This window comes from Salmo salar, chromosome 08, assembly GCF_965601325.2.
Source record: "Salmo salar chromosome 08, fSalSal1, whole genome shotgun sequence".
Lineage (NCBI taxonomy): Eukaryota > Metazoa > Chordata > Actinopteri > Salmoniformes > Salmonidae > Salmo > Salmo salar.
In genome coordinates, this window is record NC_138298.1 from 18,715,001 (window position 1) to 18,732,647 (window position 17,647).

Below are 17,647 nucleotides of genomic sequence, written 5' to 3' on the forward strand. Positions count from 1 at the left end.
ATTAACTTGTATTATATAGGTTGACATCCCATAAACATTATAATATATCATCCTCAATTGATGTAGCTGGAACAAATTCTAACTAAGCGGCTAGCATAATACAATACAGTATAACAGTGTGTGTTTAACAAATCCATTAAAACTATTTGTGGTTCTTTAGCTAAGTGAAGAGGGGCCACTTACAAGACTGTAAAGGGGGTTGGAAATCCTTCAGTGTGGCTTGCATTCCAACGTATTATAAGAGCCCTCAATGAATTTGAGGTTTGAGCATGTAGAGACACCCTGCAGAGCAGAGCTCTCCAAACTGCCCTGATCGCTCTCGCTCTCTCTCTCTCTCTCTCTCTCTCTCTCTCTCGTTTCAATTTCAATTCAAGTGGCTTTACTGGCATGGTAAACATATGTTTACATTGCCAAAGCAAGTGAAATGTATAAACAAAAGTAACAATAAAGCGTGAACTGTAAATATTACACACCCAAGTTCTCACTCTGATGATGCTATACTCATGTTGGGCAGCGTTTCTGTAAATGATGTCGTTCTAAATTACCACACCGAACCCACACAAATCTGGTTAAACGAAGTATAAAGTTTAAGACATATGGTAGTGCCCCGTGGCGTGGATTACATCGAATAACTCGTACATCAAACCATATGAGAATATTGTAGCAAAGTAATCTATTATATACTTAATATGTCAGGCTTGAGATTATAAATCCCGATTTGCATTATGATATGGATTGTTATGGGTTAAATCAAATCTGTTAGACATTAGTAGCGGGCCACAGAAGGCACCTTGCAAACGTTCGTAATGATGGCAATACAGGGACATTAATCTTATCCTTAGGGTTTGATAATTGGTAAAAGTGTTGACTCATGGCGATATTAAGCATAGTTCTGCTATATAAATATGTAGTAGTCAGTCAGAGTACAACCATTGAAATACAGCAAGGACATTTCACTCCACATGTTGAGTCCATAAGGGATTCGTCTCCAACGTCTCCAAGAGAAGGTGCGCGTGTCCCAACTCATATTTTTAGTAGTAAATTGCAGCTATTCCGTGGAGAAACAGACTGAGCTGCTGGAAAGAAAAAACGCATGCAGGGGGAGGAGGAAAATCTAGTGACACCGTGAAATTGCATTGAACATGCCATTCTCTGCTCCGAGGACGTTCAGGCTCCCCAAACTCTCATCTGCTCGCTTGATGGATGCCGCCGCCGACACAGAAGTTTGACACAGAAAGCTCACAAAAGAGTTGTCTCCAGCAGCTTTCGTTTCACGGAGAAAATAACGGCCTTATTTTTACCTGTCATCATCGCACCATCATTTTTATGTCAGTGGTCTCCCGAAAATTCGGGTATCTGATGCGCTATTAATTTTCTTTAGAGGAAAAAGAACTTGAGAAACAGCGCTTGACCAAAAGAGGTCAACAAATAGAGAGTACGTTTTTTGCTCCGGATAAAGACTTATACAATGCACTTATTTGGAATATCTGTTCTCCTTGCCAATTCAGCGATTCTCTACGCAAATCTAGCCAGTGAATCGAGTCATGAATTCAGTCATGACTATTATGATTATGATCAGGATCAAGGGGATGCACCGGTATGTATTTGTATACAAGTTTTCTATTTAACGCATGCTATTTATATTACTTATGCATTACTATTATGCAGTGTAAATTATTCAATTGATATTCAAAGCCATTTTAATATTATATTGGGGAATGTGGGATGGAGCTGGAGGGTATACAAGTCATAATATTTGACTTTCCACAAATGTGGTGATGATGTAAGTTACTGAACATTCACTACCGTACAGTATGTAGTGAATATAGACATCACTGAAACAAGGGTCACATCAACAGGAGGTCATTTCATCTGAACTTTTAATGGGAAAATGGGAAAAAGGCTGGGAATATATGGCATAGACAGGGGGTAATATTTATCTCCAGCTGGGGGTGTGGGGGGGGGGGGGGGGGGGCTATCATGGATGAGATGGAGCAAGAGATCAGTGAGAATTCCTCACAATGAAAGGATGCAGAGCAGATTAGAGAAGAGCACTTTCAAATTAGGAGAAGAAAGGGGGGTTGGAGGCAGGTGTCACTGTGTCAAAACTTGTGGGGGCCTCAGTGTGTGGGTGTGTTCCTCTCTCTCTGTGTGTGTGTGTGTGTGTGTGTGTGTGTGTGTGTGTGTGTGTGTGTGTGTGTGTGTGTGTGTGTGTGTGTGTGTGTGTGTGTTCCTCAGTAGCAGTAGGAGTTAAGGAGACAGGGATAATCTTAAACACGTGGCATATAATATGACACTCAGTTGGTGTGATTGACACTGCTACCAGTAGACTTTTAGTGTCTCAACAAAGCCTGCAGCAGTGATGATGCACTGAAAACACAGGTTCTCATTCTTAAACTCTCTTCTCCTATCTCTCTCTCTCTCTGTGTGTGTGTGTGTGTGTGTGTGTGTGTGTGTGTGTGTGTGTGTGTGTGTTCCTCAGTAGCAGTAGGAGTTAAGGAGACAGGGATAATCTTAAACACGTGGCATATAATATGACACTCAGTTGGTGTGATTAACACTGCTACCAGTAGACTTTTAGTGTCTCAACAAAGCCTGCAGCAGTGATGATGCACTGAAAACACAGGTTCTCATTCTTAAACTCTCTTCTCCTATCTCTCTCTCTCTCTGTGTGTGTGTGTGTGTGTGTGTGTGTGTGTGTGTGTGTGTGTGTGTGTGTGTGTGTGTGTGTGTGTGTGTGTGTGTGTGTGTGTGTGTGTGTGTGTGTTCAGTAATGATCTTGTTATGTACTCCCATTGGCTCATAAAGGTTATTTACAGTCATACGGCTGTATGACCTGACAAAACAAAATGTCCTGTTTGGATAGTATCACTTCCAGTACCTACCTCTGATATCAAAACAGTATCATAATGGCTTATGAAATTCACTGTGTAAATAAATGACCTCATATGCCATACATTTCAAAAATCTAATGGAAACATTAATCACCTCCCATAGGGACTGGTGTAATTGGTCTGAGGGGTGTGTGTGTGTGTGTGTGTGTGTGTGGTGTGTGTGTGTGTGGTGTGTGTGTGTGTGTGTGTGTGTGTGTGTGTGTGTGTGTGTGTGTGTGTGTTTGGGTGTATGTAATCACAGTTATGTTAACCCCCTGGAGTCGTTATCAAATTAAAAGTAATTAAGATTCATTTCATCGGAATTCAAAGGTTACATGTTCAACCATATATATATTTTTTTTATCCAAGCGGGAGGTATTTATCCTACGGTGACTATGGTTACGATACAGCGATGAATATTTGTCCAATAACTGCAATAACTGCGTTGCGAGTGGTGTAATTAGAAATCTATATTATTCAAATATTGCACCCACACTGCTCGCGCGCGTCAACGAGCGTCTGTGTTGCCAAGGGCTAAAATATAGAAGTCAGTTCTATTTGTGATGCAGATCGCGCTGCAAGTCCTGCCTCTCCCATCTTCTTATTGGTTTATAGAAGCAGGTGCCATCTCCTCATCTATCACTCCAGTGTTAATTTGCTAAATTATAATTACTTCGCTACTATGGCCTATTTATTGCCTTACCACCTCACGCCATTTGCACACACTGTATATAGACTTTCTTTTTTTTCTACTGTATTATTGACTGTACGCTTGTTTATTCCATGTGTAACTCTATGTTGTTTTTTGTGTCGCACTGCTTTGCTTTATCTTGGCCAGGTCGCAGTTGTAAATGAGCACTTGTTCTCAACTAGCTTACCTGGTTAAATAAAGGTGAAATAAAATAAATTACAAAAAAATTGGTTATACCTCCGTGTAACACGGAACCCAAACCGGCTGCGCGCGTGCGCCATCGTGCATAAATGTATTTTGTCCCACCACACCAAACGAGATCACGACACGCAGGTTAAAATATCAAAACAAACTCTGAACCAATTATATTAATTTGGGGACAGGTCAAAAAGCATTAAACATTTATGGAAAGTTAGCTAGCTAGCTTGCACTTGCTAGCTAATTTGACCTATTTAGCTAGCTTGCTGTTGCTAGCTAATTTGTCCTGGGATATAAACATTGAGTTGTTATTTTACCTGAAATGCACAAGGTCCTCTACTCCGCCAATGAATCCACAAATAAAACGGTCAACCGAATCGTTTCTAGTCATCTCTCCTCCTTCCAGGCCTTTTCTTCTCTTGACTTTATATTGCGATTGGCAACTTTCATAAATTAGGTGCATTACCGCCACTGACCTCGTTCGTCTTTCAGTCACCGACGTGGGTATAACCAATGAGGAGATGGCACGTGGGTACCTGCTTCTATAAACCAATGAGGAGATGGGAGAGGCAGGACTTGCAGTGTGGTCTGCGTCAGAAATAGAACTGACTTCTATTTTAGCCCCTGGCAGTGCAGACGCTCGTTGACCCGCACGAGCAATAATTGAATAAAATGTATGTTTACATTTATTTTGCAACACTCGCGCACACGAGGGGTGTAGTCAGCCTGTAACTCACCTAGAACTAGAAGTCATCTGGCTGCATCACTCAGTGTTGGGTTCACATACACACACACACACACACACACACACACACACACACACACACACACACACACACTTCGAAAGAGTACTAAGGATGAATGACTGTTCTCGTGGGGCTAGAGAGTAGAACGAGGCTGGGTTGAGAGGGTTGAGAAGGGGTACGTCCATGGGGGTGAATGGGAGTAGGGGGTGCTGTTAGGGATAAGAGGGGCAGCTGTAATTTGTGGTCACCTTGAGGTTTGGATCTGACTTTAATCCAACCATAGCGTAGACCTTTGTGCATGCCGGTGGGTCTGTCTCAATAGTCTGGTCTGGATAATTGGTCTGTAGCTATTTCATGTTGAAACATTGCTTGCTTTGTGACTGTTTCCTTTATTACACACACAGACCTCTGTAAGGGGGGGCTCTTGGTAGTGTAAGTACAGGAGGCCTGGGTGTTTGTGTTACAGTTGGTGAAGAAGGCAGTGTGAAAACCTGCTGAGGCAATGAAGCGCACTGCCCTGGAGTGTTAGAGAGTGGCTGTGGGATAGGGTCCATTACCTACTGCGCCCTAAGACAATGGACCTGACCTGGACTTAGCACTTAGCCTAGCTTCACACTGTGTTGTTAAGGGGAATCCCTCTAGACATTGTAAGATAGGGCCCCTGTATAGAGACATCCCCTAGCTCCTAGCCCAACCTTTACCCCCTAGGCTAGTACCCCCTGTATAGAGACAACCCCTAGCTCCTAGCCCAACCTTTACCCCCTAGCAGACAATTTTATCCAAAGCAACTTACAGTCATGTGTGCATACATTTCACGTTTGGGTGGTCCGGGGAATCAAACCCACTACCCTGGCGTTACAACACCATGCTCTACCAACTGAGCAACAAAGGACCACTAGCCAGTCCTCCCAGATATACTCAAGAGACTAGGAAGGGAGTGGGAGTTAAGGAGTGTTTCCTGTCTTTTCCATGACAGTCAGTGTAGTGTGTGAAGAGACTAGGTAGGGAGTAGGGATTAAAGGCTGTTTCCTGTCTTCTCCTTGACAGTCAGTGTAGTATGTGAAGAGACTAGGTGGGGAGTAGGGGTTAAAGGCTGTTTCCTGTCTTCTCCATGACAGTCAGTGTAGTATGTGAAGAGACTAGGTAGGGAGTAGGGGTTAAAGGCTGTTTCCTGTCTTCTCCATGACAGTCAGTGTAGTATGTGAAGTAATTACCTTGTTCTCGTAAGCCCAACAGTTAGATCCCAGGTGGAAGAGATTACCTCACAGCTGCTTTCCTCAGCTCGACTTTATCTCTAGGTTATCTCTGTTACACAACCCACCTGTCCTAACTCCTAGTCTTACGACGGTATATCACACCTCTTTTCAACACTTCACCCGCTTTCACTACGAAAGAACACTGATACAGAGTATCAAACATGAGCTAGATGAGTTGGTGACATAAGGTTGTAGGGTTTGGATGTGGCTTAGGCGAAGGGAGAGAGGGTCAAGGTTCAGCTGTCCTTTGAGTTAGGACACTGTTGCAATTACAGTCAGTATTACAAGAGAGCTGTCACTTTTATGGCCAACTAGCCATTTCACTGTGGTTATGAAATGTCTACAATGGCAAGTATTTGAGTGCCTGCCAAAATGGAGAGAAAAAAACCTTGTCAAAGGTTCAGTGGAGTATATGGGAGTCTCAAGCACTGGATTACAATAAGAGGACAAAAATATAAACAAATATATACAAGGTATTTATCGTTACATGATGTTGATGTTGCTTCAGACAATTGAGTTAATGCTTAGACGCTTTAATGTATACATGCCTGTACCCACCCAGGAGTACAATGCTCTCACTCTCTCCATCTCTCTCCCACACAAACACGTTATATTCTCTCTCTCTCTCTCTATCTCTCTCTCTCTCTCTCTCTCTCTCTCTCTCTCTCTCTCTCTCTCTCTCTCTCTGTATCTCTCTCTCTCTGTCTCTCTCTCTCTTTCAGTTGCTCCTCATTCCCTCTGTCTGCCTCTCTCTCTCTCTGCCTCGTTCAGTCTGTGCTACTAATGACCCAGGCCGTATAGTGAACCTTACGAACAACAAGCAGTCAATGATCCTCAGTTGAATCCTCAGTGTGTCCATATGTCTGTGACAGTAGCACAGTGGGAAGCCTTTGACTACCAGTACTGTTTGTCTGTCTGCTACTGAACCTTCCAGCTCCCTCACACAGCAGCCAGCAGGTGGTAGCTCACAACAAAACTAGAGCTGACATACCGTAAGCTAGGATCAACATCACTGTCAGAGGTACGGCTGTGTGCTTAACTCTGTCTGGTTAATGTAAAGCTGAGAACAGAGAGAAGAATGTATTCCCATGGTCCTTCAGGACAACTAATGGTGCCTCTCTGACACTCTCTTGCCCTCGCCTCACCAACTTCCTGGAAACAGTGCAGTCAAGAAGAGGCCAAATGAGTTCACGGTCCTCAGAAGAAGTTTTGGATGTTTTCAAAACACATTTATCTGCAGTGGAGACCCTTTAGTTCAGCTCACGTGAGCTGGAAATGAACGGTAGCCGCAATGCCAGGTGCTTAGGGTGTAGTGTGACCAAACAATGCTTAATTCCTATTGTTAAGATGATGCAACAAGTATTTCATGATTTAATGAAGGTTGAACAGATTTTCTCATGAAGTGCCAAAGCCCCCTAAAAATATTGTGCCTAATTGGTGCAACAAAAAAAAAACAGCAAATTGCTTTGTCTTTGATGTTAGCACCAGCTAGCAGTGATGTTATGCAAGTCTCATTTCTTCCTAACATAGAACATCTGTCATGCTTTCATGGGGTTACTGACAAGGTCTGTCACTGCATACAGGTTTAATCCTATCAGTGCAAACAGTAATTCACTAATCTGTCTCTTTCGCCACGTTTCCTGTACTGTGTTTGACAAAGAACAGAACATCCCATAATAATGGAGGAACTGAACTGTCAAGGACTGTTCCATTCTTTTCACAACCTATTTGGATGAATGCTTTAACTAAAAAACGCAAAATCTCTCAAAACACAAAAACAACAAACCCAGGCTAGAGAGTATCAGTATAAATATTGACCTTTTAGCATGGTATCACCTGCTATGATACTGCACCGTGTGTCATTTCAAAGTTTCAGCATTTATTTGTCACGTGCACAGGAGACAGCAGGTGTAAAACAGTACAGTGAAATGTTTTCTTGCAAGCTACTTCACAACAATTCAATATCAAGGTGAGAGAAAATAATGTTAAGGAAATAATACAAGTAAGAATAAAAAGTAAGAAAACACATGAGAAATACGGAGGAAGTAACACAGCAATCGAAGCTATACTTGCCTAGTTAAATAAAGGTCAAATAAAATTCAAAATAAAATATAGATATACTGAGTGTACAAAACATTAAGAACACCTTCCTAATATTGAGTTGCATGGACTCTACAAGGTGTTGAAAGTGTTCCATAGGGATGCTGGCCCATGTTGACTCCAATGCTTCCCACAATTGTGACAAGTTGGCTGGATGTCCTTTGGGTGGTGGGCCATTCTTGATACACACGGGAAACAGATAAGAGTGAAAAACCCAGCAGCGTTGCAGTTCTTGACACAGACCGGTGCGCCGGGTACCTACTACCATACCCCGTTCAAAGGCAATCTTTTGTCTTGCCCATTCACCCTCTGAATGGCACACATACACAATCCATGTCTCAATTGTCTCAATTGTCTTTAACCTGTCTCCTCCCCTACATCTACACTGATTGAAGTGGATTTAACAAGTGACATCAATAAGGGATTCACCCGGTCAGTCTATGTCACGGAAACTGCAGGTGTTCTTAATTTTTTATACACTCAGTGAATTGAGCCTGTAGCTTAAACTGACAGATTTTGATGGGGATTTCTGTATTATGTTACTTAGATTGATGCAGGGGTGTGTCAATAGACTCTTTATTATTAATTAGATATGGCAAAATAGGAAATGAATTATAGTAAATGAAGCAAACACAGATTTTTACAATAATCACAAATATTTATCACTAGCTTAACCATTTAGAGATAATAAAAAATGTTCCTAAGCACAATTGAACCAGGCGCTGTAGACTGGAGCGTCCGTAGGGTCAGTGCAGCAGGCTGAACGCTTGACGGGCCTTGTATACCTACCGATCCTCGACTTCAGCGATGTCATTTACAAAATAGCCTCCAACACTCTACTCAACAAATTGGATGCAGTCTATTACAGTGCCATCCGTTTTGTCACCAAAGCCCCATATACTACCCACCACTGCGATCTGTACACTCTCGTTGGCTGGCCTTCGCTTCATACTCGTCGCCAAACCCACTGGCTCCAGGTCATCTACAAGTCTTTGCTAGGTAAAGCCCCGCCTTATCTCAGTTCACTGGTCACCATAGCAACACCCACCCGCAGCACGCGCTCCAGCAGGTATATTTCACTGATCACCCCAAAGCCAATTACTCGTTTGGCCGCCTTTCCTTCCAGTTCTCTGCTGCCAATGACTGGAACGAACTGCAAAAATTGCTGAAGCTGGAGACTCTTATCTCCCTCACTAACTTCAAGCACCAGCTGTCAGAGCAGCTCACAGATCATTGCACCTGTACATAGCCCATCTGTAAACAGCCCACCCAACTACCTCATCCCCATACTGTATTTATTTATTTATTTTGTTCCTTTGCACCCCAGTATCTCTACTTGCACATTCATCTTTTGCACATCTATCACTCCAGTGTTTAATTGCTATATCGTAATTACCTCGCCATTATGGCCTATTTTATTGTCTTACCTCCCTTATCTTACCTCATTTGCACACACTGTATATATACTTTTTTTCCTACTGTATGTTTGTTTATTCCATGTGTAACTCCGTGTTGTTGTATGTGTCGAACTGCTTTGCTTTATCTTGGCCAGGTCGCAGTTGTAAATGAGAACTTGTTCTCAACTAGCCTACCTGGTTAAATAAAGGTGAAAAAAAATATATATACTTAGCATCTTCAGACTGAACAGTAAAGAGTTGGATTAGACTCACAAAGGATATACAAAACACTCAACTCCCATTTTCTGCAGTGGGGAGATTGAATGAGGGTCAAGGAGGTTAGAATGCATCATGAATAGGCTCAGTTCAGGGTACTTGTTGGTAGCAGACATTGTATAAAGCGGTGCTTCTGAGCCCTTCAGGTGTTAACATTTAACCTGTTTCTCATTGTTATGCTGATCCTGGCTCTCCACAACAGGTATTTTCTGACTAGGGAAATGAAAGCAGATTAAATGGAAAGTGAAAGGTGCCCAGTTAGTTTTTCTGTGGTGATTAGATAATCAGATCCAACTCTCTGTAGTCAGAAATGTGTACTAGACATTGTCATGGTCCTTGAATTTAAGAAATTTTGCTATGATAACAACTTAGTGTTTGAGAATATCTTCAGGGACTAGATACTACATATTATGCAGCACTTCAAAGCTGGACATATGGGACCAATTTCATATGGGAGATGAATCACAACAGCTAAGATGAGAGACCACGCTAGTGTGCAGAGACCACGTTAGTCTACAGAGACCCACCTAGCCTACAGAGACCACACTAGCCTACAGAGACCATGCTAGCCTACAGAGACCATGCTAGTCTACAGAGACCGTGCGAGTCTACAGAGACCGTGCTAGTCTACAGAGACCGCGCAAGTTTACAGAGACCGCGATAGTCTACAGAGACCGCGATAGTCTACAGAGACCACAATAGTCTACAGAGACCTCGATAGTCTACAGAGACCGCGATAGTCTACAGAGACCGCAATAGTCTACAGAGACCGCGATAGTCTACAGAGACCACAATAGTCTACAGAGACCGCAATAGTCTACAGAGACCACAATAGTCTACAGAGACCGCAATAGTCTACAGAGACCACAATAGTCTACAGAGACCGTGATAGTCTACAGAGACCACAATAGTCTACAGACTCCACAATAGTCTACAGAGACCACTCTAGTCTACAGAGACCGCGCTAGTCTACAGAGACCGCGCTAGTCTACAGAGACCGCGATAGTCTACAGACTCCACAATAGTCTACGGAGACCACAATAGTCTACAGAGACCGTGATAGTCTACAGAGACCACAATAGTATACAGACTCCACAATAGTCTACAGAGACCACGTTAGTCTACAGAGACCACTCTAGTCTACAGAGACCGCGCTAGTCTACAGAGACCGCGATAGTCTACAGACTCCACAATAGTCTACGGAGACCACAATAGTCTACAGAGACCGTGATAGTCTACAGAGACCACAATAGTCTACAGACTCCACAATAGTCTACAGAGACCGCGATAGTCTACAGAGACGACCATACTCTACAGAGACTACAATAGTCTACAGAGACCGCGATAGTCTACAGAGACCACAATAGTCTACAGAGACCGTGTTAGTCTACAGAGACCACAATAGTCTACAGACTCCACAATAGTCTACAGAGACCACGTTAGTCTACAGAGACCGCGCTAGTCTACAGAGACCGCGCTAGTCTACAGAGACCGCGATAGTCTACAGAGACGACCATACTCTACAGAGACCACACTAGTCTACAGAGTCCACAATAGTCTACAGAGACCACTCTAGTCTACAGAGTCCACAATAGTCTACAGAGTCCACAATAGTCTACAGAGACCACGCTAGTCTAGAGACAACAATAGTCTACAGAGAACACGCTAGTCTACAGAGACCACAATAGTCTACAGAGACCACACTAGTCTATAGAGACCACAATGGTCCTGAAAGACATCAATAGCAGGTGACAAGAAATCTGCCTTTCATAACTGCACCAGTTTTCTGTCCGTCTCTTTTTCTTCTCTTCCCTGTTCAGCCTGTTCTGTTCACATATGGAAGTACATCTAATCCCCTACATGGGTTTTACCACTTCTTAATAAACAGTAGCGTGGAAGAGCATCCATCAGCTGAAGTTTAATTAGAAAAGAGAGAGCCCAGAGAGGGAAGAAGAATGAGATGTGGAGGAGAGGGACTTTAACCTCCCAGCTGCTCCTCCTAAACTCTTGGCCTCTCAGCGTTGACTTTGTGCACGCGCCTTTAAATGCAGCCCTACAGAACAGAGGTGATTGGCGGTTTTATTCATACCGCCAACATAAGGTCTTGCCATTTGGAAGCGCACAAAGTTGGTAGAGGTGTAGAGAGAGGAAAAATCCCCCATTCATTTTTAGCCTGGTTTCCTTTAAGCTCTGCCGGGTTTAAAGAAAGGGGTCATTTAAAATGTCCTGGACCTCAGACAGAGGCACGGAGCAGTCAGAGGGAAAAGCTTTACTGGTCGACTGGAGAAGACCCAGGGTCATATTACATAGTATTTCATGATTGTGGCAATATTACTTTCGTAATGGAACTCAACCAATCATTTCTCTGTCTACTGCCTTATAACCTAAGCCTGTCATGGTACATGCTACATACGAAGTCCTCCATAGTGATTGTTTTAGTGGGTACGCCGATTTGATTGACTTTCGTTACAAGTTTCACAATTGACTATTCTGTTTGGACTAATCTCTATTGTTCTGTTTGTCATACCAGTCAGAAAGCAAAGGGTCCTCACAAGCTTCACTGTTTGTCATGGGTACATGTTTAGGGGCCCCAGTAACTCTGAATGTACTGACACCATGACTAAACAAGAGGCCTAGCTAGGTGGTCTCCTCATCAGGAGTAGCAGAGTGTGCATGTAGACTGTGTGGAAACTGGTTTGGAGACAACGGGTTAGCTTAGCGGTCTTTGATTAATTGAGAACTCACTGAGGCAAGACGTTTGTTTAGAAGAGGAGTGTGAGCTGCATGACTGGTCTGAAGACACGCCACAGTGACACACACACACACACACACACACACACTCACAGATGCGTGCACACACATAAACGCAAGCACACACACACACGGCTCTGCGCTCCTGGTCGTGGTGTAAGTCAGCTTACACCACGACTGCCAGCGTGCAACCGCAGCACTCCAGCGCTAAAACAACAAGTCGTGACGTAATGCCCTCACGGCCAATACCACAAAAAGCGATGGGCTCTGGCTCCCTCTGTACTGTATCAGCTTAGCACTTCCAACTGCTCCGTGAAAAACAATTACAAATCTGTGAGTGTAGTTCAAATTTTCACACAATTCTCTCTTTGACAATACATGAAATTCAAGTTATTCAAGTGTATCTCAAGGATTTTCACATACAGGGCCTGCCCTGTCAGGAGAAACCAACAAGTTAACTCTCAGGCTCCAACCAGGACAATTAGCATAGGACAGCATGTAAGATACACGTTTTCTCCTGTCCTATGCTTTGAGGTTTTCTCTCGTCCTTCAGCCTACTGCAGTATTTGTAGGTTGCCATTATGTCGGAAAGAAGCAGCATGCATTGGTAGCCCAGTGGAGGGGTCATGGCTTGAAGGGATCCAGCTTTTGTCAAATGTACATCAAAAGTTGTTTTATGTGCATTTTTAGCTAACCAAGTGGAGGCTAGCTAACCCAGTGGAGGCTAGCTAACCCAGTGGAGGCTAGCTAACCCAGTGGAGGCTGGAGGCTGGTGTGTGGGGATGTAAAGTCGGCCAGGCAGAACACCCTGGAAGGGGAGCTCAGAAGGTGGGCTTTGCTACATTAGGCCCTAGTTCCCGGTGGTCCTATAGAGCCAGATAAATAGGCTGAGCTGATTGCTTTATTGCACCACAGAAACCCTAAAGCAAGCAGCCATTCACAGATAAACATGTCTAATCCCACTAAAAACACATCCCACATGTCCTCCAAGCTGTCAGATATCTGCGAAACGAATCTGCAAAGTCAAAGAGGAAGGGTGACAAAATGGAAGCCAGTTGAGGATTACAAGATCAGTGTTCAAAATCCCTTTTCCTCCAAGTTCTTCTGCAAAGCTGATTGTATCTGGGCAATTATTCAATAATAATTTATTGGGGTTTTCAAAGCTAATCCTATACTATGTACATTAACCCTGACTATGATATTTGATTTGTTCAGACTTTGCACAGTGCCAGTTTTACATCTAATGGCTATAGCAGCTCTAGCGCTAAGAAGGGAAAAGCCATTCCCCCAAGGAAGAAGGCAAGTGGGGGAGTGTGGAAGAAGGAGGGTGGAATGATGCTGGCCTTAGGATGAGCTGTAGCGTGATGTACAAGAGGAATTTTTGGAGTCTTCCTACCTACCGGGAAACATCTCAATCACACCAGGGCTGTGTCCCAAATGGCACCCTGTCACCTATATAGTGATGATAAGGTGCCCATAAGGCTCTGGTCAAAAGTAGTGCACTAAAAATGGAGTAGGTGCCATTTGAGACGCAGCCCAGGAAATGATTAGTGATGAATAGGATTATTCAAATGAAACCTGCTGTCTGTCTGGGTTCTGGTCTGCTGAGCGGTTCCTACATGATGATTTGTATCTCAGTTCATTTTGGGTCCATATCAGTAGAATAGGACAGATATCCCTGATATTGGCTTACCATGCACACCAGATGGATGGAGGCACGGTGGTCCATGTGCCCTCTCTTCCCTTACAACTCCTTCTAGCTATATTGTGGTGGGAGTCTGCTCAGCCATCCAGAGCTGGAGTTTGTGCTGTGTAGCTAGGTCAGTGGAGTCTGGTGTTTGTCCTGTCTTACTGTAACTAGGTCAGTGGAGTCTGGTGTTTGTCCTGTCTTACTGTAGCTAAGTCAGTGGAGTCTGGTGTTTGTCCTGTCTTACTGTAGCTAGGTCAGTGGAGTCTGGTGTTTGTCCTGTCTTACTGTAGCTAGGTCAGTGGAGTCGGGTGTTTGTCCTGTCTTACTGTAGCTAGGTCAATGGAGTCTGGTGTTTGTCCTGTCTTACTGTAGCTAGGTTAGCTCCCCCAGTGCAGTACTCTCTGAACCTGTCCTGTCTTACTGTAGCTAGGTCAGCTCCCCAGTGCAGTGCTCTCTGAACCTGTCCTGTCTTACTCTAGCTAAGTCAGCTCCCCAATGCAGTGCTCTCCAAACCTGTCCTGTCTTACTGTAGTAAAGTCAGCTCCCCCAGTGCAGTACTCTCTGAACCTGTCCTGTCTTACTGTAGCTGCTTCAGCTCCCCCAGTGCAGTACTCTCTGAACCTGTCCTGTCTTACTGTAGCTAAGTCAGCTCCCCCAGTGCAGTACTCTCTGAACCTGTCCTGTCTTACTGTAGCTACGTCAGCTCCCCCAGTGCAGTACTCTCTGAACCTGTCCTGTCTTACTGTAGCTGCGTCAGCTCCCCCAGTGCAGTACTCTCTGAACCTGTCCTGTCTTACTGTAGCTACGTCAGCTCCCCCAGTGCAGTACTCTCTGAACCTGTCCTGTCTTACTGTAGCTGCGTCAGCTCCCCCAGTGCAGTACTCTCTGAACCTGTCCTGTCTTACTGTAGCTGCATCCGAAGTTGTATAAATGTAGATATATGAATATGGTTCTGGCAAGGTCTGTTTCCCCAGTACAGTGTTCTCTAAGCCTGTCCTGTCTTACTCTAGCTAGGTCCGCTCCCCCAGTGCAGTACTCTCTGAACCTGTCCTGTCTTACTGTAGCTACGTCAGCTCCCCCAGTGCAGTACTCTCTGAACCTGTCCTGTCTAACTGTAGCTACGTCAGCTCCCCCAGTGCAGTACTCTCTGAACCTGTCCTGTCTTACTGTAGCTGCGTCAGCTCCCCCAGTGCAGTACTCTCTGAACCTGTCCTGTCTTACTGTAGCTGCGTCAGCTCCCCCAGTGCAGTACTCTCTGAACCTGTCCTGTCTTACTGTAGCTGCGTCAGCTCCCCCAGTGCAGTACTCTCTAAGCCTGTCCTGTCTTACTCTAGCTAGGTCCGCTCCCCCAGTGCAGTACTCTCTGAACCTGTCCTGTCTTACTGTAGCTACGTCAGCTCCCCCAGTGCAGTACTCTCTGAACCTGTCCTGTCTTACTGTAGCTGCGTCCGAAGTTGTATAAATGTAGATATATGAATATGGTTCTGGCAAGGTCTGTTTCCCCAGTACAGTGTTCTCTAAGCCTGTCCTGTCCTACACTAGCTAGGCCTGTTCTTGTTCCATTGCTTCCTGTTCGCTGTCTCTAAGCCTGTCCTGTCCTACACTAGCTAGGCCTGTTCTTGTTCCATTGCTTCCTGTTCGCTGTCTCTAAGCCTGGTCCTGAGGGTCTAATAAATATGGATGAAAGTAATGGCTGCAACAGATGCTACACGTGTAATTCCTGTGTTTGTGCATGTAGCTAGTAGTGGGATCAGGCTATGGAGAAAATCCTGCTTTAGCAGCCTTCTGTTCCACCTTGCCTTTGGCTACATGCCATTCCATAAACTCTTATCCCCATTTTGCAGTTATGGTTCCTCCTCATGTACAGACCATGGATGATATGCAGACATCAGAGATATTACTGTTCGTCATGGATCTGTTTAGTGGTTTCACATCTGGGGCTATAACATCATGTCGTCAGATCAAACTTCAGATGACTGAATGTTGGATCTGACTTGACCCAAAGAGGATATGCCTTGGTTTCAAAGGATCTGTTTAGTGAGTTCTGTTCTGATGTACAACAGCGAATATAATTCTGGGTTTGGTTTCAAATCAATTGAAGCAGATTTGGGAAGTGGAAGACTTATTCCGTTTTGAATTGTTGGATGACGTAAACAGAGTATGTTACTATCACAAGTTAAGGACAGAAATAGTTTGAGGTTTTTCCTGTCATTCCGTTGACATCAAGTACATCATTTGTTGAGTAACTATCAGACCTATTACCTATTGGCCACTGTTACAGCGTTTTTCCAAACCAGGATGCTTGTTTGTTCTTAAGGGAACCATTTTCAATCGGTTATTTTGTTTTCAATGTGACTCATATCATTAGATTATGCGGTTTGGACATATTAGGAAATCTTTAATTCACTATTTATGCAATATCGATGAGTCACTGTCTGACTTTGGCAGTATTTTGACTGTTTTTATTGATTATGACATCACTTTTGGGAATGGAAAAATCTTGTCAGGCGGTTTGCTCACTAAATGTCACTCTAATGCAGAACATGACATCAGGCTGCGTCTTTAGGCAGTGTAAAACAGATACAAATGGACCATACACTATCATATACGCCCCGTGGCAATACATTCATGGTAATATATTTAAAGAGGTAGATTCTAGTTGAATCCTGGCAACATGGATTAAATCCCTGGCCCTGCAGGACAACGGAAGAGAGGAATTCCAGGCTCAGATTGGGAAGATCGTTTTGGGCTGTTGGATCCTAGAGCATCCGGGATGCCGGTGAACCAGAGGACGAGGGGGAGGGGGGGGGGGGGGGGGGGGGGGGGGAGGTAGGGAGGACGGGGGCTTGCCCGGTAGCCGTAAACCTGCCCTGCTCTGCTTAGTCAGAGGAAGCACGGACACTGCTGCTTCACCGTCGAGCCCAGGCTCAGGCTGTGGTTTATACCTGTCATCATAGGAAATACCTAGAGTCATACTGTACGGTATAGGATGTAGCAGCCTTCCAGTAACTCAGTACTGAGGCCATCACTTTGCCCACAGGTTTTTACTGTTCATTACAGGTAGTAACTCCCACGCATATGATTCCATCTTGACATTGTTTATTGTCCGTTTTCCCTGACAAGTGGAATCTCACAGCCCTGGTTTTAATTTATACAACCAGGGACTGGAGTTTTTCCTGGTCAGATCACATGGTCAGGGAAAACTCCTGGCCCTAGCCACTCCCTCCTAATGGTGTCAAGTGAACAATTGAAAGTCAGCTCAATTTACAATGCTGTTTTTAGGCAAGGGTGAGCATGTTTGCTTGGTAATTAGAACCACACATGCTGATGATTAAACCACACTGGCATTTTATTATTGTCATAGTGGTCAGGCAGATTTCCTGTGCCTATTTGTAGTGTGGCAATAATGTTCCATTACCATCACTCAGTCATACATTCACCTTCCTGTGCCTGTGGCAGTGCATTCCACTAACAGCAGAGATTCGTCCAAAATGGCACCCTATTCCCTATATAGTGCACTACTTTTGTGCACTATGAAGGGTATACTGTGCCATTTTGGATGAAGACCAGGACTGACAAAAAAATGAACTTTGGCTGAGGTTTTATGTGTTACATTTAGAACATTCTTTTATCCGGACTGTACGTCTGTCCGCGCGGTCATTCATATCC

At 44.1% G+C, this 17,647-nt stretch overlaps 1 protein-coding gene across 1 annotated transcript in view; it reads left to right on the forward strand.

Moving 5' to 3' along the window:
- Positions 1-452: 452 nt before the first annotated feature.
- The window catches only part of LOC106610161 (vascular endothelial growth factor C), a 47,515-nt gene continuing 30,320 nt past the window's right edge, over positions 453-17,647 (forward strand). The window contains exon 1 of the mRNA XM_014209332.3: positions 453-1,597. Within this exon, the coding sequence (XP_014064807.1) occupies positions 1,469-1,597 (129 nt within the window). The 5' untranslated portion in view covers positions 453-1,468. The remainder of the gene's footprint in view (positions 1,598-17,647) is intronic.